This window comes from Rana temporaria, chromosome 12 (assembly GCF_905171775.1).
Source record: "Rana temporaria chromosome 12, aRanTem1.1, whole genome shotgun sequence".
Classification (NCBI taxonomy): Eukaryota; Metazoa; Chordata; class Amphibia; order Anura; family Ranidae; genus Rana; species Rana temporaria.
In genome coordinates, this window is record NC_053500.1 from 120,101,109 (window position 1) to 120,123,701 (window position 22,593).

At 46.1% G+C, this 22,593-nt stretch overlaps 2 protein-coding genes across 2 annotated transcripts in view; one reads left to right on the forward strand and one right to left on the reverse strand.

Annotated features, from left to right (window-relative positions):
* On the reverse strand, positions 1–18,214 carry RAB5IF (RAB5 interacting factor). The gene is made up of 4 exons (XM_040330400.1): positions 17,988–18,214; positions 12,297–12,400; positions 9,668–9,797; positions 1–776 (listed from the first exon to the last, which is right to left on the reverse strand). Exons 1-4 carry the CDS (start codon positions 18,096–18,098, stop codon positions 735–737), a joined length of 387 nt encoding a protein of 128 aa, XP_040186334.1. The 5' UTR covers positions 18,099–18,214; the 3' UTR covers positions 1–734.
* Positions 18,215–21,790: 3,576 nt separating this feature from the next.
* ZHX3 (zinc fingers and homeoboxes 3) overlaps positions 21,791–22,593 on the forward strand; it is a 32,352-nt gene continuing 31,549 nt past the window's right edge. Inside the window, exon 1 of the mRNA XM_040330401.1 lies at positions 21,791–21,959. The gene's annotated coding sequence lies outside the window, so the exon portion shown is untranslated. The remainder of the gene's footprint in view (positions 21,960–22,593) is intronic.

Consider the following 22,593-nt stretch of genomic DNA (forward strand, 5'->3'; position numbering starts at 1 on the left):
TTCAACAAATCAGATCTTTATTGTAAAACACATTCATTCCAGGTTAAATTAAATCTTGTATCAATACTGTGTAGGTTTACCGGAGAGCAAAACCTCATCCATATTCCTTCCAGTGTTACTGGAATAACAGTACTGTGGATGCAAAGGGGCAGTATATTATGAAAATGTCAGGTCATAAAACCGTACAAAAAAAAACAAAAACCACTTGGGCTGGTTATTCAGTTACATGGAAGTTAGACAATCTTTCAGCTGTACATGGTTTATACAAAAAAAATTTGCAGATGCTTTTAGAACTGAAAGCCTGGTCAACCCATACTTAAAATATCTAGAGTTCTGATCTAGATGCTGGAGCATTTATACTTATTGGGTCCATTCCACATCCCAGGCCGTCGTCGTAAGAAAACCATGGACACGCTTATGATCTCACAGTAGAAAATGTCATCTTTTCCTTTGAGATGAATAAAAACTGTGTGCCAGCTCTAGCCAGAGGACGCAGGAAAACTACTTCACGTACATTTGGCGATGGTCCACACCTGCAAAATGATCCTCACAGGTCTAGGGCACAATTCACTGGTATTTAAAAAAAAATAAGAAAAAAAAATATTTGCCGATTCCCCTTTGCTGTCAATGTTCTTTGTAGGTTTTTATTGTTCTGTATTAAAAAAAATACGATGAATCATTTTTTTCCCCATTGACAATGAGGGAATTTGGCAAAAAGGGATGTTAGAAAATTGTCAATCAAAATGAATAGCTGTGTAAAAAATGACCCAGACAACCTATAAGAGAAGGAAAAAAAAAAAAAGAAAACACTTAGTTAACAATCCAGTCAATATAAAACAATATTATACAGAAAATAAATTGCGCTTGGAGGACAAGTGTAGCTGCTGACACACCAACTGACAAAAGTTGCCCAAAAACCCAACATAAAAGTATATATCTCTCTATCAATACATAACACACACACACACACACACACACAGTATATACTCTAGTATAAGCCGACCCGAATATAAGGCGAGGCACCTAATTTTACAAAAAAAAAAAAAATAATTGGAAAACTTATTGACTTCAGTATAAGCCTAAAGTGTCCATCTGCATGCCTCACTGTGCCCATGACTACACTGACGTTTAACATGGAGCTATACATGTGCCTAGTTTGGGTCCCCAAAGTCACTGGAGAAATTACCGTTTAACATGGGAGTCTATAGAAGTCTCTTTGAAAAATTGGTGCTCCCCAGCCAACAAACTTTGCACACTTGTAGAGGAAGAGTGGGGCTACATGTGTGCCAAGGGGTTCAGGTGACCTACGGCCGGTCGATACTACCGGGTCCGCAAAGTCCGGGAGATCAGGCGCAAAAAGCTAACTCGAGTATAAGCAGAGGGGGGCATTTTCAGTATGTATGTATGTATGTATGTATGTATGTATGTATGTATGTATGTATGTATGTATGTATGTATGTATATATATATATATATATATATATATATATATATATATATATATATATATATATATATATATATATATATATATATATAAGTTTGCAGACAGGTAACTGGTAGATCGCGGTCTGGGCCATTCCGAAGTGCAATGCAGAGGCACTACTTGTAAAGTTAGAGCTGTAGTAGGAAACAAGAGCTGCATAAGCCAATGCCTCCTTTGTAGCACTGTATACAAATATTGCAGCTCTAGCAGAAGTTATATGCCCTGTCATGATCATTGGGTGTAGCACCTGCCAAGTATGACTTATTTGAGTGATGGAGACCACTCTGCAAGTGCCCTGCAACCTTATACAGTACAGCAAACAAGGGTTTAAAGCTGCCTCAAACGCTAAAGGAGGTAGGGATGGGGGGGGCGCAGTAAACTCAACCTCCTCCCCCCAACTTTACGTATGAATGAGCCCTAAGGGTGCTGCTGTGGAATGCAACCAAGGGCTTATTCACAACTGCAGCAAGCACTGCTGCTCCTCTGAAAAGTGATCCGAGTATGTTCAACATGTATTGAGGCGGCGAAATGTTGCCTCCTCACCACCTGATTTAAACCCACAATTGCCGTGCAATGCATGCGACTGACTGACACGGTAGTATGGCAATTCGATTGAAATCGGGTGTGAGGAGGTGACACTGGGCAACACTATGCCTGGTGAACTTTGACTTCTCCCATGTTGTTCAGGTAGATCTCCACCTCTTTAAGATTGCCTACCCCTGGTATACAACATAACAGTGATAGAATAAGCAAGTGTATAATGGTAAAGTGAATAAAGTCCAAAAGTGTAGAAATTTAACTGAACATGTCCCAATAAGAGATCACCCAAAAGTATGTCTATGTTGTGCAAAAGATGATCTGCAAGTTGTGACCTCAGTGTTTCATCACCACATTTAAATGGTATGAGCTTACCAGAACGTGTGGACTCTCAAAGTAAAATGAGTCAAAATGTGCTTGTGTCGTCAGCCCCAGACGACGTCAGTTATGACGAAACGCGTCAGTGGAGTCTGATGTCATTGCGTACTTGGATCCAGCAAGTGTCCTTCACGATCCCTGGACTGAGTGTATATACCTCGCTGTTAACTGCATATAATGAGTGTTTAAGTAAAGTTTATTTTAAAAAGTTACTAAACGGTTTTACACTATGGAGTTTTGTCCCATGTTCCTTTACATATGCTGATATTATGGGATGTTGGTGGCAGATTACCCTGGTAACCCACAGAAAAATTGCTTTGAAGGAGTCCTTTCCAGTAGTGAAAGTTCTATCAAGTGGCAGTCTTCCGTTACACAAGCACATTTGACTTAATATAAGGGTCCATGCGTTCTGGTAAGCGCATACCATTTAAATGTGGTGGAAGACAGAATGAAGTCATTGCTTACGGATCATCTTTTGCTAAACACAGACATAATTTCGGGTGATCTCTTGATTGACGTTTGGGACTGGTTCAGATTACTTTCTACACTTTGGACTTTATTCACCATTATATACTGTACTTGCTCATTTGATCACATTATCACCATTAATGTTGTATACGATTATCATTGTTGTTGTACAACTTCCGTTTTGTTTATTACTATTATATATAGTGCTGCACGTACTTATATACTGTTATACCTATTTTGCAATTGGTTTTTGATGCATTACTAAAGCTGGCTATAGACGTTTCCGGAGGAACCCGGCACAGATTTGAACCATGCATGGGCAGGCTGAATGTACCCAAAATGTTTAATTTATCAACTTGGGTACATCCAGCCTGCTTGATTTTACATGCGATTATTGCAAGCGGCTTGTATAGCCGCTAGCAATAATCCCCATCTTATCCCGGTGGGGATGGCTTCCGCGGCCCCCTCCCCCCCCTCTGCAGGGAGAACACAATAGCTTGATAGCAGGCGGGATTTCCCTGTCAATACCATCTGTGTTAATGGGGAAACCCGTGGCTGCAGGAAAAAAAAATTGCTCTGGCTATGGGCTTCTTCACACTTGGGAATGTGGTCAATACCGATTAAATGCAGAAGACCCAGTGGGGGTTCCTGGCGATAAGCTGTTGGAGGCAGCCCCATTGAAAGCAATGGAAGGCCGACAAGCTCCTGTAGCTAATCATGGCCACTTGCAAGTAATTATTCATGGATTGATTACCTGAAATGCTTGGCCTTAGATCATGTGATCAATAACGGTCCCATTCACAAGTTTGAATAGGGTCTAAAGCTATATCTGCAGGATACTAGTTATCACTCAAGGTTACTATTAGGCCTTGTACACATGGGCATCAGTTTGCATAAAGCGATGTGTACAGAAAGCTGTAACAAAGCATTTGTATAGTTATCAGTCAGCTTTGTTAAAGACTTCAAAGAAACTGTCACCTTGCCCTTACATGGCAAATGGCACCCTGACCCCTTACTCCCACTTTACCTGCACTTCCTCCTCTGTTGTAAGTGGTATTAGAATGAGGGGTGTTGGCTAAATGGGGGGATCAGTGATGTCACTCCCTTGGGCATGTGGCAGTGCTTAGATCAAGCAACTGGCTACAAGGACAAAGCACGTCACAGATTGCATGCACCTCCATCCCCAGAAACAGAGTGTTGCCGGTGTCCTGTAGAGAAGTGCCCCCATCGAGAAATGACCGGGTGGAACTGCGCATGCCACAGAACAGCTGAGTTTATGATCAGCTGTTGTCTCGTGTTGCCGAGGCACGTTCATGTAGGTGAGGGGCGGATTTTTAAATGATGGGCAGCGCAGAGTGCGGAATTTTTATCGATGGCCAAAGAAATCTGAAAAATGAATCTTTATCTGCCATTCTTTCTGGACGATTGCAGGGCGTGTTTAGTCAATTGAAGGGCGGCTTTTTCTATATTGGATAGAAGATTTCTTTTGCAGCTTTGTTCGTTTTGTTAGTTCGATAAAAATTCCGCCCCCATCACTTAAAAATCCACCCCCTTCATGCAACCATCCACCCCTTTTTACTATGTTCTGGTGCATTTTTGATGCATTCCAGTGCGTTTATGCGTTTTACTGCTTTCCAGTACAGTCCAGTGCAGGAAAAATGCAGCATGTTTTTTTTTCTGGAACTGGAAAACCTTGTAACTGACCACACTGGTGTGCCATTGAAAAACCATATAACCTACTATCCATGCGTTTTTGATGCAGAAAAAAAAACGAAAAAACGCACTGGACTGCATGTGGTGTGAACTGGTCCTTGCTGAATAGATATTTACACAGATATACAAGCATTTACAGCAGAGTGGCTTAAGTTACATGTAAGGGATCAACAGTGTGAACAAAGTATGTAGCATAGCACCATCTTGTGGTCACAGTAATTATTTTTCCTAACCTACAGCAATCCACCATAGACAAAGAAAGCCAGTCTCTCAAGCAGGGTTCCTTCAGAGGTTGCTAGAGGTTCTTTAGGACATGATCCATTTCTGTCTCTCAGATGAGTAACCACTGATAACTATGATCTTTTTAGCCAACTGCAGGGAGCCATACGTCCCAGGGGCCCACAACTGTAGGGAGCCATACGTCCCAGGGGCCCACAACTGTAGGGAGCCATACGTCCCAGGGGCCCACAACTGTAGGGAGCCATACGTCCCAGGGGCCCACAACTGTAGGGAGCCATACGTCCCAGGGGCCCACAACTGTAGGGAGCCATACGTCCCAGGGGCCCACAACTGTAGGGAGCCATACGTCCCAGGGGCCCACAACTGTAGGGAGCCATACGTCCCAGGGGCCCACAATTGTAGGGAGCCATACGTCCCAGGGCCCACAACTGTAGGGAGCCATATGTTAAAGTAATTGCAAAGCTGTGTTTTTTTCTTCTTCAAATAATAAAGAGGTTATACTCGCCTGTTCTGTGCAACAGAAGCAGCACAGGGCAGCCCCAATCTTCCCTTTCTGGGGTACCTCCCCCCAGTGCTTGTGGCTACTCCTCTTCGAGTGCCCCCACAGGAAGCGGCTTCCTATGGGGGCACCCATGTAGGCCCAGTCCCGAGCCTCCCTGTCTGCGCCTTAAGACACACAGCGTGGCTTGGCCCTGGCGCCTTGTCACAGAATTAGATCAACAGCCGCAGGAAGTAATGGCTCCCGGCGCTATGACTCTGCCCTGTGAGGAGAGGGAGAGCTGCTGGTCTTGGGCACAGCATTGGATGGAGATTGAGGTCAGGTAAGTATAAGGGGGGTGGAAGCTGCATAGGTGTTTTTTTACAATAATGCAGAGAATGAATTAACGTTAAAAAAAAAACTTAAAAGGACATGTTTACCTTTTGTAACATGTTACACCCATATTCAGGGCGTAACTGGTTACAGATGCACCGGCCCATGCTCCCCCCATTTGGACAGGTAGCGGGGGATAACCCCATTATGTTACTGGTCGATTAATCGATTATGAAAATGGTAATCGATTAATTTCTTAATCGATTCGTTGTTTCGGCCCTAAAGACAACATTAGCAGAAGTTGCCCAAAGTGTGGCGCTAAAGAGCAAAAAAAAAAAAAATAAATAAAAAAAAGTTCTGCCGTCTGTATGCAGAACGCCCTTTGCACAAAATTCCACGTATTTGTCCGATGGAAATCCGATCGTGTGTACAACTCTTAAGAGCGGGCTGTTGCTTCTGCCCCCCAAAGCTCCAATGAGTGCTGAAGGAGCAGAGCTAAGAGAGGTGACCAACAGTCCCTGCTCTCCTTTCCCAGCCGACCAAGAATTGAGCGATTAGTAGTCATGTGATCACTCGGTTCGCGATCTTACAGCCAACGTGGGACAGTTATAGCTTCACAACAATGCTACAGCATGGAGGCGAGTAGGTGTCCCCCCCCCCAAATGGCACACTACTCCTTTAATAATAGCAAACTGCTCCACATAAAACACACACACACACACACACACATTATATACACACACACACACACACACACACACAGGAGTTTCCAGAAAAGAGCATAACAAAAAGGCAAGGTACAATGGGCCAGATTCACGTAGAATCGCTACACCGCCGCAAGTTTTCATCGCAAGTGCCCGATTCACCAAGCACTTGCGTGAAAACTTACGCCGGCGGCCTCCGGCGTAAGCCTGCGTAATTCAAAGGGGCGTGTGCCATTTAAATTAGGCGCGCTCCCGCGCCGGACCTACTGCGCATGCTCTGTTTTGAAATTCCCGCCGTGCTTTGCACGAAGTGACGTCATTTTTTCTAACGGCGACGTGCGTAGCGTACTTTCGTATTCCCGGACGTCTTACGCAAGAAGAAAACATTTTTAAATTTCAACGCGGGAACGACGGCCATACTTTATACAGCACATAAGTGTGCTGTGTAAAGTTAGGGCAAGTAAAATGACGACTAAAATTGCGACGGGAAACTAGACTAGCGACGACGTACTGAACGTGAAAAACCGCCGTGGATCGCCGTAACTGCTAATTTGCATACCCGACGCTGAAATACGACGCAAACTCCCCCCAGCGGCGGCCGCGGTATTGCATCCTAAGATCCGACAGTGTAAAGCAATTACACCTGTCGGATCTAGGGGCTATCTATGCGTAACTGATTCTATGAATCAGTCGCATAGATACTCTGAGAGATACGACGGCGTATCTCCGCTGTGAATCTGGCCCAATGTTTTTAAAGTTATGCAATGTGAAGATGTAATAAATATGATGCAGGAATTCTCCCAGTTTGGCTGCAAAAGTGGAAATACACGTCAAGACAAACCGGCTCAATCTGCAAAGCTATATAGAGGTTGGACCATTCTGACCCCTCCTATAAATTTACGGTCATAAACAGCACTTACCAGCCGTTACCATGATGGTGCATGTGACCAGCTATGACGCCAGCCACTTCAGGTGGGCTTGGGTCCACTTTAACACAAACCTCTCTAAATGAGCAATGCAAGTATCATTTTCAAACCTCAATAGACTTGGCTAAAAACAACTGTCATTTCTTAAAAATAAAAAAAGTTTTTAATATTATGGAGTAATAATTTTGTACAATATCTTGTACAACAACTGTCTGAACAGTCACACAGAGGCCCATTTTTAGTGCACATCTGTTAATGAATGGTTGCTTAGAATGCTTGTTAAAGTGTAAGTTCACCTTTTTTTTTTTTGTAAAGTGTGCACCCACCTCCAGTAAGTTGCTGCACTTACCTCCATGGGCGATTAGCAGTCACCGCCCATGCAACTGGTGCAGTGATCTGGGTATTTTAAAGGCCTGCCTTTGTCCCAGTCTTTCCAAAAAATAATTATTGGTCAAAATGGTGACATACCAGCAAATGACCAATCAGAATCATTCTGATCCATTCTGGAAGCCATAAAAAAAAAAAGAAAAAAAAAAAAAAAAAAGAAGAAGGAGGACGTAGGAAAAAGAGCAGGGCCTTCAAATCCACAGACTGTTGCACCTTGCATGGGCAGCGACAGCCAATCACCTACAGAGGTAAGGGCATGATCCTGAGCCCCTTGACGCCTATAGTGACGAAACACATAGGGCGGAGTGTCATGTCCGCTCGATGAGTGGTTGAGTTCAGCTGTTCAATGTCTTATATGCGAGTACCTTTCTGTTTTAATAAACCTGTTGTCAAATTATACTACACTATGTAATGCCTCTACTTTATTCCCCATATGGACTATCCCCTGGCTTCATTTGTATGGAGTCTGGATGAGCTTTGATGTCGGCTGTATTACCCCTAGATAACCTTGGTGCAATTGAGCCATTTAAGACCTTGTGCGGTGCGAATTCCAGCTCTTATCTCTGCAAAGAGATAAGAGAGCTGTTCAGCGGATTATCTCCTGTATATATACACACACACACACACACACACACACAAGTGTATTGAGGAGAAGGAGAAAAATCCTGATGAGAACTGAACACATCTGCGAATCAGATGCGTGCCCATAGAAGATAATGGGCCCGAATTCGCACCTGAGCCGCACCGCAATGCCTAGAAAACGCACACATTTTTTGGGCAATGCGCAGTGCGAAAGCATCGCACATATGTGAACCAGCCTCATTAAAATCAATGCATTTAATAATGTTATGCAAATTGGATGCAGTTTAAGCCGCACTCAATTCGCATAGGTGTGAACCCGGCCTTAGAGTTTTGATATTCTTCACTTGCACTTTGGTCTTGTTTGCACTTTAACCACTTAAGGACCGCCTCCTGCACATATAAGTCGTCACAATGGCACTGCTGGGCACAAGCACGTACCTGTATGTCCTCTAAGTGCCCAGCTGTTGGTCGCGGGCGCGCGACCTGGTCCGAAGCTCCGTGACCGCGGGACCCGATCGCCGCCGGAGTCCCGCGATCGGTCCCCGGAGCTGAAGAACGGGGAAAGCTGTGTGTAAACACGGCTTCCCCGTGCTTCACTGTGGCGCCGTCATTGATCGTTGCTGTGAAAATGAAAATGGTCCCAAAAATGCGTTAAAATTGTCCGATGTATCCGCCATAATGCCGCAGTCACGAGAAGAAAAAAAAAAAGCCGATTGCCGCCATTAGTAGTAAAAAAAAAAAAAATTATTAATAAAAATGCAATAAAACTATCCCCTATTTTGTAAACGCTATAAATTTTGCGCAAACCAAATCGATAAACGCTTATTGCGTTTTTTTTTTACCAAAAATATGTAGAAGAATACGTATCGGCCTAAACGGAGGAAAAAAATAAATGTTTTTTTATATCTTTTTTGGGGGTATTTATTATAGCAAAAAGTAAAAAATATTGTTTTTTTTTTCAAAACTGTCGCTCTATTTTTGTTTATAGCGCAAAAAATAAAAAACCGCAGAGGTGATCAAATACCACCAAAAGAAAGCCCTATTTGTGGGAAAAAAGGACGCCAATTTTGTTTGGGAGCCACGTCGCACAATTGTCAGTTAAAGCGACGCAGTGCCGAATCGCAAAAACTGGCCAGGTCCTTTACCTGCGTAATGGTCCGGGTCTTAAGTGGTAAATACTTATTTTTATATTTTCGGTGATGTTTATGTGCACTGGCACTTTATTTCACATTGTTTTAAAGGGGCAACGCACTTGTTCAAAGCTTTGATGAGGGCCTTGGCAGGCTGGTTTTAAAGGACTAAAAAACATTTCAAATATCTTTTCTAATATATTTCAAGAATGTTTTTGTAAATCTTATACTGCTGTAGTAAAACAAAATGGCATACCCAGAGGTCTGAAGGCTCATTGCCAAATACAGAAAACAACGACACATACCAAAAATAGGGCAAACGACGTCATGAATCCCTCCTTTGTTAGCTCCCAGGTCCCTCCATACTCTTCTTCGTCTACATGTTGAAAGCTGCTAAAATATAGGTATAGTACTCCGGCATTTATTAGGCAGAAACTAGAAGAAAATAAGAAGGAGTATGGATTAAACCCAAAAAACTGTACACATCCTTAAAGCGGAGTTCCGGCCACAATTTCATATTTAAATATAAATACCCCTGTAATACACAAGCTTAATGTATTCTAGTAAAGTTAGTCTGTAAACTAAGGTCAGTTTTGTTAGGTTGTTACAGCATTTAGACACTTTATAAAATAGAAATTGACTGGGGCCATCTTGAGTGTGGGCATCATGAAGCCAGACTGAATGACTTCCTGGATTTTAGCCTTTCAGATCTCGAACATGCTCAGTGCTGCACAAGCAGTGTCAGATCAGGTTTCAGCACCTGTGCTGTCCAAGTCACATGATTCTTTGAGACTGGGGAGTGCACAGACTCCTGGAAAGTTACACCCACTACATTCCCAGGAGTCTGTGCGGTGTAGGTTAGGAAGCATTAAAGCGGAGTTCCACCCAGGAAAACAACATTTGGCCAAAAGTATTAAAAAAATAAAATAAAATAAAAGTGAAAAAAAAAAAAAAAATTATACTCACCCGAAATACCTGTTGCTATGCGGAAGTCCGTAATCTGCCTCTTCGGCACCGCGGAATTTTTTCTTCTTCTTCTTGTGAATGGGGCGCGCTGCTTTCTGGGAACTGTGTGTGTTCTCAGAGAGCAGCCGCCCATTCACAAGCCGGCACGAGACTCACACAGGCGTAGTAGGAAATGGGCAGTGAAGCCGTAAGGCTTCACTGCCTGTTTCCCCTAGTGTGAATGGCGGCGCGGGACCTGCATCGATCGTGGGATCGGCATCGGGGGGGGCCCATCAGCGCGGGCACGTAGGACAAGGTAAGTGTCCTTAGTAAATGTCAGCAGCTACACTGTTAGTAGCTGCTGACTTTAAAAAAAATAATAATTGCGGGTGGAATGCCGCTTTAAGCACCTAGGTGCAGGAAGTGGGAAGATTAACTATTCTGCCTAGCAACAACACTTTGAAGGCAAAAAAAAAAAAAAAAAATCGTAAAGGACTAATGACATTTTTTTTAAAACTACTGATGTAATGTTATATTTATGGGTGGAACTCCACTTTTATTCATAAATGTCTTTTATATTGAAGAGGATCTTTCCTATTGATGCATAAAAATATCCTTAACCACTTTAGCTTTAGGCCTTTTCTGTCGTATTTTTTTTTTTTTTGAAGCAGAGGCCTTCGAGAATAAATTGGGGGTGTTTACATTTTTTATGTCACACAGTATTTGCACAGTTGTTTTTCCAAACACAAATTTAGTTAAAAAAAAAAAATAAAAAAAAAAAAAAAATAATACACACAAAAAAAAAATGTTATTGTAAAAAAGACAATACATAACCCAATTTTTTGGTAAAATATGATGAAGATGATGTTATGCCGAGTGAATAGATACCAAATATGTCACTCTTTAAAGTTGCGCACTCCCATGAAAAGGCAACAAATTACGTAGATTTTACTATCTATTGGCGACGCTTTAAAAGCTTTTTACAGGTTACCACTTTAGATGTACAGAGGATGTCTGGCACTAGAATAACTGCCCATGATCACATGTGGTGATACCCCACATGTGTGGGGCGATCACTGTCTGTGTGCGTGCAGGACCGACATGTGCTCTCAGAGGGGGGGGGGGGGGGGGGGGCTTTTTTTTCCCTACACTACTGTTTTACTTTTTTTAATCACTTTTATTGCGTAAACATCTATAAGCAGGGTTGCCAGCCTCAGTAAAACCAGGGACAGTATGGCGGTTTTTAAAAAAACATCCCAAGGTTATAGCTGCCCCGTGCCCAGTGACACTAGAGGAGTAGGGTGGGATGATCTTTGCCAACAGACCCAGAGCTGACTAATCAGTGGTCTTAGAGCCGGCATAGGACAGCTGCAGCATTAGCCCAAAGCAAAAGTATGACGAGTATGTCTGTTTATTTTTATTATTCCCATTAATCTTCTTCAATGGGTATTTTTAACCACTTCAGCCCTGGAATATTTTACCCCCTTCATGACCAGGCCATTTTTTGCCATTTAGCACTGTGCTACTTTAACTGGCGGTTTCCTCAGTCATGCAACACGGTACCTAAATAAATAAATAAATAAATAAATAAATAAATATATATATATATATATATTACAAAAATAGAGCGTTCTTTTGGTGGCATTTGATCACCACTGGCTATTTTTATTTTTTTTATATTGCAAAAAAATAAGAAAAAAAGCCTTTATTTTTGCAAAAAAAGCTGGAACGAGTGTTTTTTTTTTTTTAGTTCTTTGGGTTTTTCTGCCTGTAGGAGCTTGAAAAAGCCCTAGTGTGCATGGACACATTGGTTAACATGGAGGGGAGTTTCTAGGCAGAAACAATGGGTGCCGCTTCTTTGAGCTGCAGCGTACATGAGCTCTTAAAGTGAACCTGTCACTTGGCTTTAGCTATGCAAACAGTTGCTCACAGTCTGTAAACTGTCATACATTCATCGGATTGTCAGCCCACAGTCGGAAAAATACTTACATAGCTATTCCCACAAATCCCTTCAGAGGAGCGATCCCCCATATCACCCCCAATATAATGGCCAGGATCTGCCGCATCCAGTAGATGACATCGAGGAATTCATCCTGTAAGGGAGAGAAAAGGAAAGGATGTAATATATATATATATATATATATATACATACATGAAAAGTTTGTGTGATCGATTGTGTAAGACAGTTGTCACGGCTCGGTGTAATTCTGGTGCAACAGCTGCAGGTGAGACATGCCGAGTCAGCGCCTGTCAGTAATCCCGGTGTGTACATATAATCCTATTTATGGGATGCACAAGACCAATGAACTCAAATCTTACTGAAGAAATGTTCAATTACTTCTGAAATGCAAAGAAACATTTTTTTTTCCCCTCCACATTATTTACTAATGGGGCGTTTTATAGAAATACGACATTCACCAACCATTCATGGCAGCAGTGTTAAAGCGAAGTTCCACCCGCGTTTTTTTTTTTTTTTAAAGTCAGCAGCTACACAACACTGTAGCTGCTGACTTACCTGTCCTAGGCGCCCACGATGTCGGCCCACGAGGCCGATCCCTCGATCGTTGCATCTCCTGGCACTGCCATGCTCACTAAGGAAAACGAGCAGTGGAGCCTTGCGGCTTCACTGCCCATTTCCTACTGCGCATGCGCTCTCTGGGATACACACAGTTCCCAGAAGGAAGCGCGCACCATTCCCCAGAAGACAACGTGAGGATGAAGACCAGCCGCGGACTAGGAAGAGGCAGATTAGGAAGATCCGCATAGCAACCGCAATTTTTGGTACGTAAAACATTTTTTTTTTCTATTTGTTTTTTTCCTATTTTTTTTAGGGTGGACCTCCACTTTAATTTTCGATTTAGTCTTAAGCCCTGTACACGCGATCGGTCCATCCGATGAAAACAGTCTGATGGACCGTTTTCATTGGTTAACGGATGAAGCTGACTGATGGTCCGTCGCGCCTACACACCATCAGTTAAAAAACGATTGTGTCAGAACGCGGTGATGTAAAACACAACGACGTGCTGAAAAAAACGAAGTTCAATGCTTCCAAGCATGCGTCGACTTGATTCTGAGCATGCGTGGATTTATAACCGATGGTTGTGCCTACTAACGATCTTTTTTTTCTATCGGTTAGGAATCCATCGGTTAAATTCAAAACAAGTTGGCTTTTTTTTAACCGATGGATAAATAACCGATGGCGCCCACACAGGATCGGTTTGGACCGATGAAAACGATCCATCAGACCATTCTCATCGGTTTAACCGATCGTGTGTACGCGGCATAAGTCTTGGGACTAAAATGCCATTTTAGTTTTAGTCCCATTTTAGTCTTCCGCAATTGTTTTAGTTATCTCCAGTACATTTTAGTCGACTAAAACTAATTTTAGTCGTTAAAAAAAAAAAAATCAAATGCATTAGTTAACATTTCTCTACAATTTCCAAACTCATTATGTACTGCGGGAGTGAAAAATCGAATACCTTATAATTTATGGTATTGAGGTATGAACCAGTGTTAATTTCGTTGACTAAAACATTTTATTAGACTAAATTAATATTATTTTATATAAATTGCCGGGAGGGCGTCAATAGATGTCCTCCCGTGCATGAGCTGCCTGCATGCGGCACGCTTTGTGATCAATGAGACTCGGTTGATCACAGATTGGAGTAAGGGACCAATCCGGGCTGCTTACCATGTGATCAGCTGTCAGCCAATGAAGGGAGAAAGAACCGGAGAAATCGGAAGACCCCCGAAGTCGGAAGAAGAGCCCCGGAGCTGCCTAATAAAATTACTTTAAAAACCTGTCTACTTGTCTAGTGTGTTTTTTTTTCTCGACACTTTTCCCCCCCCCAGGTGAATGGGTAGGGGTACGATACATATTTATTCACATAGGGTGGGGGGCCGGGATCTGGGGGCCCCCTTATTAAAGGGGGCTTCCAGATTCCGATAATCTGGCCAGGGTTGTCGGGAAGAGGCCCTTGTCCCCATCAACATGGGGGACAAGGTGCTTTGGGGTGGGGGGGCCCAAAGGGAGCCCCCCTGCTCCACCCCCCCCCCCCCCATGTTGAGGGCATGCGGCCTGGTACGGTTCAGGAGGGGGGGCTCGTTTGTCCCCACCCCCTTTCCTGACCGGCCGGGCTGCATGCTCGGATAAGGGCCTGGTATGCTCTTGGAGGGGGAACCCATGCCGGTTTTTTATTTAAAATTTGTGGTGGAGTTCCCCTGTGGGAGGGAAGGGTTTGCCTTAGAACAGGTTCACACTGGGGCGACTTCCTGTAAAGTTGCCTCACTATGAACGGGGATCCGACTATGGAAGCGACTTCCATTGAAATCAATGGGTACAAGTCGCCTAGAAGTCGGATTGACTGGGTGAATGGGTAGGGGTACGATACATATTTATTCACATAGGGTGGGGGGCCGGGATCTGGGGGCCCCCTTATTAAAGGGGGCTTCCAGATTCCGATAATCTGGCCAGGGTTGTCGGGAAGAGGCCCTTGTCCCCATCAACATGGGGGACAAGGTGCTTTGGGGTGGGGGGGCCCAAAGGGAGCCCCCCTGCTCCAACCCCCCCCCCCATGTTGAGGGCATGCGGCCTGGTACGGTTCAGGAGGGGGGGCTCGTTTGTCCCCACCCCCTTTCCTGACCGGCCGGGCTGCATGCTCGGATAAGGGCCTGGTATGCTCTTGGAGGGGGAACCCATGCCGGTTTTTTATTTAAAATTTGTGGTGGAGTTCCCCTGTGGGAGGGAAGGGTTTGCCTTAGAACAGGTTCACACTGTAAAGTTGCCTCACTATGAACGGGGATCCGACTATGGAAGCGACTTCCATTGAAATCAATGGGTACAAGTCGCCTAGAAGTCGGATTGAAGTAGTACAGGAACCTTTTTTCAAGTCGGAGCGACTGCAGTAGATTGCATTAAGACGGCGCCATTCACTTACATTGGTTTCTTCATGCAGCGCGACTTGAAGTCGGACCTGTGTGAATGGGCTCTTAGAGCCCAAGTGTAGTTGAAATAAAAACCAAAAAAAATAAACAAATCAGCACAAGGGACATAACTTGCAGTCAGAAGGATGTATGCTTTGTGCCGATTCCTTTGTAAGTGGCAATTTTGCACCCTCCCCCAACCCCATACAAGAAGATCCCTCCACCTGCTGTCACAATGGGGGGGGGGGGGGGTCAGGTTTGGGTGTGGACAGGTGCTTTAGTAGCATACGAATAGGAGTGTAACATAGAACATGTTACTAAAGGTGAACATATCCTTTACTGCATGGGTGCTCAACCTGCGGCCCTCCAGCTGCTGCAGAACTACAAGTCCCATGATGCACAGTTACAAGCATGACTTCCAAAGGCTGAGGCATGATGGGACTTGTAGTTCTGCAGCAGCTGGAGGGCCGCAGGTTGAGAACCCATGCTGCTGCAATGGGCACGTTAATGAGATTCACACATCTAAATAAACCCTAGGGGCTCGTTTACAAGAGCAATTGTTTTACCAAAACTAGTTAATGGGAGGACAAACCTGCACAACGCACTTCAATGTGTAGCCAATCGCACCGGCTTTTAGGTCCCGTTCACATATCGGCGGTTTGGAATCGCGGAGATCCCGCCTACAACTTTCAATTGGGGTAAAACGCACATTTGTGTACGTTCATTTCTGATCGGCACTCCAAACAACGCAATTTTGCTGGGATTGCGGCATGGGAATCGCAGGAAAATGGGCGGATAAAAAAGCACCTGGCTCCAGGCTAGAATTTGGTCCTACAGCTTCTTTGGAACAAACGCACATCGGACTCGCCATTCAAGTGCTGGGGCTGCCCTGTGTGTGTGCGCAATACTGCACTTTTTAACCCCCTCCCGCGCTACAGTCGAAAGACGGTTACAACGTTGCGCTCTCGTACTGGGAGGGTGTCCATGAACATCTTCCCAGAACCGTGCGCATCCTTCGGACACAGCTGACCACATGTAAACAAACATGTCCGCTATCTGCATTCCTTTCCTCCCGCGCTGTCATTGGGTGAAGACAGGGCAAGCGTGACAGGGGACATTTACACAGATAATCAGTGCAGCCCATCAGTGCCCTGGCCTCAATGCCCATCATTGCAGCTGCCCATCAGTGCCTCCGCCTCACTGCCCATCATTGCAGCCGACCATCAGTGCCGCCGCCTCACTGCCCATCAGTGCAGCCGCCCTATTAGCACCACCGCCTTACTGCCCAGCAGTGCCGCCGCCTTACCAGCGCCCAGCAGTGACGCCGCCTTACCAGCGCCCAGCAGTCATAGGGTGAAGACAGGGCAGCTGGTAACCAGGAAGCGTGACAGGGGACATTTACACAGATAATCAGTGCAGCCCATCAGTGCCCCGGCCTCAATGCCCATCATTGCAGCTGCCCATCAGTGCCGCCGCCTCACTGCCCATCAGTGCAGCCGCCCTATTAGTACCGCCCATCAGTGTCACCGCCTCACTGCCCATCAGAGCATCCGCCCTATTAGCACCGCCGGCTTACTGCCCATCAGTGCCCAGCCCTATTAGTGCCGCCGCCTTACCAGCACCCAGCAGTGACGCCGCCTTACCAGCGCCAGCAGTGACGCCGCCTTAACAGCGCCCAGCAGTGTCGCCGCCTTAACAGCGCCCAGCAGTGTCGCCGCCTTAACAGCGCCCAGCAGTGTCGCCGCCTTAACAGCGCCCAGCAGTGTCGCCGCCTTAACAGCGCCCAGCAGTGTCGCCGCCTTAACAGCGCCCAGCAGTGTCGCCGCCTTAACAGCGCCCAGCAGTGTCGCCGCCTTACCAGCGCCCAGCAGTGTCGCCGCCTCACCAGCGCCCAGCAGTGACGCCGCCTCACCAGCGCCCAGCAGTCATAGGGTGAAGACAGGGCAGCTGGTAACCAGGAAGCGTGACAGGGGACATTTACACAGATAATCAGCCCATCAGTGCCCTGGCCTCAATGCCCATCATTGCAGCTGCCAATCAGTGCCGCCGCCTCACTGCAGCCGCCCTATTAGTACCGCCCATCAGTGTCGACGCCTCACTGCCCATCAGAGCAGCCTCCCTATTAGCACCGCCACCTTACTGCCCATCAGTGCCGCCGCCCTATTAGTGCCGCCGCCTTACCAGCGCCCAGCAGTGCCGCCGCACCACCAGTGCAGGAGAAAAATTACTTATTTGAAAATTTTATAACAGAAACTAAGAACCCCCCATTTTTTGTTTTGTTTAGAAAAAAATTATAAAAAACAGCAGGGATTAAATGCCACCCAAAGAAAGCCACTGATGCGGCAGCACTGATAGGCCCATGATACAAATTTAGTTCGGGTGCAGCACAATTGTCATTCATTGTGGCCTGGGCAGGAGGAGGGGGGTTAAGTGCCCGGTATTGAAGTCGTTACATTGCTAGTGTGAACGGGCCTGTGAATGTTATAGTTGTTGGTAGATCTGAAGGAGGTCGTACAATCAGATTGTATAGTTGCACGGATTGTAATGTATATGGCCATCTAGCAGGTGCAGAACATGCAGCAGAGTCATTCTATCCCTCTCCAAGCATGCTGTATAGTGACCCCATGGTGACCCCAGACAATGCCTCCTATGGATCAGATCAGGACATCACCCCATTGGCTGTGTGCAGTCACCAGTGTCCTCTCCTACACAGAGCCCAGGCAGTGTATGGCCGGTGACATGTGTATGGCTGAGTACCTTGTCCTCCCAGGCGGCGTCTCCTCGCAGGGCTTTGCTCCAGGGGGACACTTTCACCTTCACCCCTCCATTGGACACAGCCGGCTCCTCTTTCCGTTTGGCTTGGTTCATTCTCCGGGCACTGGCGGGGGGAGCCCCGTGCTGGAAGATTCCAGGATCACAGGTCTACTAGGATGACGAGCCCGTCCTCTGACCTGCCCCGGAAGTGACGTCCATGTCCGGATATGGCTTTCCAGGCTAGACGCTCTAGACGCTGTGGAATATGTCTGCACCAAGGACGCCATTTTTGTGAAGACCGCCATTTTTGTGAAGACCAAAAAGAAGACCATGGGGAGGGTGCAAAGAGGTGATAGTGTAAGAGCAGGGGTCTTCAAACTTTCTAATCAAAGGACCAGTTTTCCGTCATTCAGACTTTTGGGAGGCTGGACTGTGGCCTTTAGGAGTAGAAAAGGTCCCAACATCTACAGGAAAAAAACAATGTCCCCATCATTGGTGTCATTGGGAGGAATTGTGTCCTTTCGGTGTCATTGGGAAGAATTTTGTTCTATCAGTGTCATTGGGAGGAATTGTGTCCTATCGGTGTCATTGGGAGCAATTGAGTCCCATCATTGGTGTCATTGGGAGGAAATGTGTCCCATTGTTGGTGTCATTGGGAGCAATTGAGTCCCATTGTTGGTGTCATTTCGAGGAATTGTGTCCTATTGTTGGTGTCATTGGGAAGAATTTTGTCCCATCAGTGTCTTTGGGAGGAATTGTGTTCTATCAGTTTCATTGGGAGCAATTGTGTCCTATCAGTGTAATTTGGAGGAATTGTGTCCTATTGTTGGTGTCACTGGGAGGAATTGTGTCCTATTGGTGTCACTGGGAGGAATTGTGTCCTTTCGGTTTCACTGGGAGGAATTGTGTCCTTTCGGTGTCACTGGGAGGAATTGTGTCCTATCGGTGTCACTGGGAGGAATTGTGTCCTTTCGGTGTCACTGGGAGGAATTGTGTCCTATCGTTGGTGTCATTAGGAGGAATTGTGTCCTTTCGGTGTCACTGGGAGGAATTGTGTCCTATCGTTGGTGTCACTGGGAGGAATTATGTCCTATCGGTGTCATTGGGAGGAATTGTGTCCTGTTGGTGTCACTGGGAGGAATTGTGTCCTATCGCTGTCACTGGGAGGAATTGTGCCCTATCGGTGTCATTGGGAGGAATTGTGTCCTATCGGTGTCACTGGGAGGAATTGTGTCCTATCGGTGTCACTGGGAGGAATTGTGTCCTATCGGTGTCATTGGGAGGAATTGTGTCCTATCGGTGTCATTGGGAGGAATTGTGTCCTATCGGTGTCATTGTGAGGAATTGTGTCCTATCGGTGTCACTGGGAGTAATTGTGTCCTATCGGTGTCATTAGGAGGAATTGTGTCCTATCGTTGGTGTCATTGGGAGGAATTGTGTCCTATCGGTGTCACTGGGAGGAATTGTGTCCTATATACCGTTGTCATCGGTTAACTGATGAAGCTGACTGATGGTTCGTCGCGCCTACACACCATCAGTTAAAAAAACTAACGTGTCAGAACGCGGTGACGTAAAACACAACGACGTGCTGAAAAAAACGAAGTTCAATGCTTCCAAGCATGCGTCGACTTGATTCTGAGCATGCGCAGGTTTTTAACCAATGGTTTTCCATACTAACGATCGGTTTTGACCTATCGATTACCAGTCCATCGGTTCAATTTTAAAGCAAGTTCTAATTTTTTTGACCGAAGGTTAACTGACCGATGGGGCCCACACACGATCGGTTTGGACCAAAGAAAAGGTCCTTCAGTCCGTTTTCATCGGTCTTGACCGTTCGTGTGTACGCGGCCTAAGGCTCGGTTCACATATATTTGAATCAAATGCGTTTTTAACCGCATCTGATTTGCATAACATGTGAATCGGACCGGCTTTCAATGGAAATTGAAAGCCCGTTCACACATGTCCGGGGTGGCCACAGTCCACTTCTGAAAAGGGTCCTGTGCGATTTTGGATCTGGTTTAGGTGCCAATTTAGGTAAAAATTCACACCTAAACCGCTTGAACAAAACCGCACTGGACTCCAGACCGCAAACCGCAGCCAAACATGTGCGAACCCAGCCTAAGCCCTGCTTCACACTGACTACGGGTTTTCTGCACAGATGTCAATGAAAATCACACCCCCAAATCGCCAAAAGTAGTACAGAAACTACATTTGGGAATCGGCTTGGTGCCCGCACCGATTAGGACGGTGCCATTGACATGTCAAATCGCATCAATGTGAACCAGGGCTGAAGATACTAAGGCTACTTTCACACCGAAGCGCTGGGTGCGCCTGCAGTAAAATGCCGCAATTTTTAGCGGCGTTTTACTGTTTTGTTTGCCGCAATTTTTGGACACTAGCGTTTTAACCCCACACTAGCAGGCGAAAAAGGCTTAAAACCGCCCGCAAAAACGCCTCTGTGCGGCGTTTTGCGGGCGGGTTGGAGGCGCTACCCCATTGTTTTCAATGGGCAGGGGCGCTATAGGAGCGGTATTTTTACCGCTCCTACCGCGCCTCAAAAATGCGGCTGGCAGGACTTTTTTAGCCTTCCGCGAGCGCAACGCTCCAGTGTGAAAGCCCTCAGGCTTTCACACTGTATAGAAAGCAGCGGCTCTATTCGGGGGCGCAATACAGTCGCTATTTTTAGCGCAATAGTGCCTGCATAGCGCCTCAGTGTGAAAGCAGCCTAATGCCGCGTACACACGACCATTTTTCGGGTTGTAAAAAATGAAGTTTTTTTTTATGTTATTAAAAACGATCGTGTGTGGGCTTCAGAGCATTTTTCGGGTTCTGAAAAACGGTCAGAAAAAAAAATTCGAACGTGGAGGGAGAAGGAAACACAGAGGGGGACAAGGAGGAGAAAGAAACACAGAGGGGGACACGGAGGAGAAGGAAACACCGAGGGGGACACGGAGGGAGAAGGAAACACCGAGGGGGACACGGAGGGAGAAGGAAACACCGAGGGGGACACGGAGGGAGTAGGAAACACCGAGGGGGACACGGAGGGAGTAGGAAACACCGAGGGGGACACGGAGGGAGAAGGAAACACCGAGGGGGACACGGAGGAGAAGGAAACACCGAGGGGGGACACGGAGGAGAAGGAAACACCGAGGGGGGACATGGAGGGAGAAGGAAACTGTCGGATGATTTAAAACAATCGATCATTTTGGCCGATCAACTCAGCTTGATTGAATCCGATCTAAATCTAAATCTGAAACCTGAATAATCAGAAATTATGGCTATTCGATTGCTTTGATCAAACCGCGGCACAGGTAATTAAATCATACCTGCCAACTTTTTGAGATGGGAATGAGGGACACCTATCAGTAAAAGTATGGAGGCATAGGACACACCCCCTTGTCACGCCCCCATAAAGGAGAATTGTACAAAAAAAACAAGATTGGTGCTTTTTTTTACCACTACTATCCCTTTATATTGGCTTTTGGAATTTACAAATGCAGTAATTTAATTGGATGAAAGGTTTAGCGCTGGAAAAGACTTTTTGATAGATAAAAAGTGCATTTTATATACAACTATATAGATCAGACCAAAATGAGGGACAAAGGGGCATTGCTCCAAATCAGGGACTGTCTCCCACCACTCACTACTGTGACAAATAACTGGTTGCTATGGGCAACAGAACACTTCTTTTCTTTTTTTTTAACCATGATACACTTTTCATTCAGCACTTCCACGACCTTTTACGCCCCTCCCCCTCCCCTCCATGACGGTCACATGTTGGTGTTTCACTGGCGGCGGTTGGCGCTGGTTTGAGTTCATCCCGCCCAGGCAAAAGGTTGTCACGTGGCGCGCAGCGGGCCAATCGGAGCTCCGCGTTGGTTTCTCAGAGCCAGAGCGTCGCCGTCTGCTCCCGGGCCCTGGAAAGTGTGGAGAGCGGGGACTGAGACGGAGGAGGCCCGGCCTTGGTGTGTGGCGGTAAGTGACGGCGAGGACACGGTGCTGGCCGGGAAGGGAGGTGTGGGGGGGGCTTGCTTATGTCTGAGGCGGGAGTCCTCCATGAGTATTGGGGGGGGGGGGGGGGGGCAGTGTGTATGGAGGTGCACTGGGGCCTCATTGGTGGGTGTGTGGCGGGGAATAGGCGGCCTGGAGAGCCCTCACATGGGAGGACATGCGCACTCGCAGGGGCTGGGGTGGACAAGCATGTGGCCAGAGAAGTCATAACACCTTCCAGTATGGAGAACTTCAATAAGGTGTGAAGTAGATGGAAAACTGACTCCTAACAACCCACCGCCTCATGATTCTCAGTGTCTTTTCTCTCTCATTTCTGTGTTCTTCAAAAAAAAATTGCAGTGAAAATGCTATATTTCTGTGTCTATTTGTGGTTACGTGACCTCTTAGCCCGGGTCCAGCGGAGTTTCTTAATGAGCGCCGGGGGCGGAGATCTCACACAATGATGAAGTGAAGTCACCGGGTCTGAGCGTAGGTGAGGGCAACGCAGTGGGTGGAGATCTCACACAAAGTGACATCACCGGGTCTGAGCTTAGGTGAGCGCAACGCAGTGGGCGGAGATCTCACACAAAGTGACATCACCAGGTCTGAGCGTAGGTGA

Excerpts from the sequence above, each read along its gene's own strand:
- RAB5IF (XM_040330400.1), bottom strand. The coding sequence starts at position 18,098 with ATGAACCAAGCCAAACGGAAAGAGGAGCCGGCTGTGTCCAATGGAGGG. Across the intron at positions 12,401-17,987 it reads ACGCCGCCTGGGAGGACAAG|GATGAATTCCTCGATGTCAT; the intron begins GTACTCAGCCAT and ends TCTCCCTTACAG. Across the intron at positions 777-9,667 it reads CGTCGTTTGCCCTATTTTTG|GTTGTCTGGGTCATTTTTTA; the intron begins GTATGTGTCGTT and ends CTTCTCTTATAG.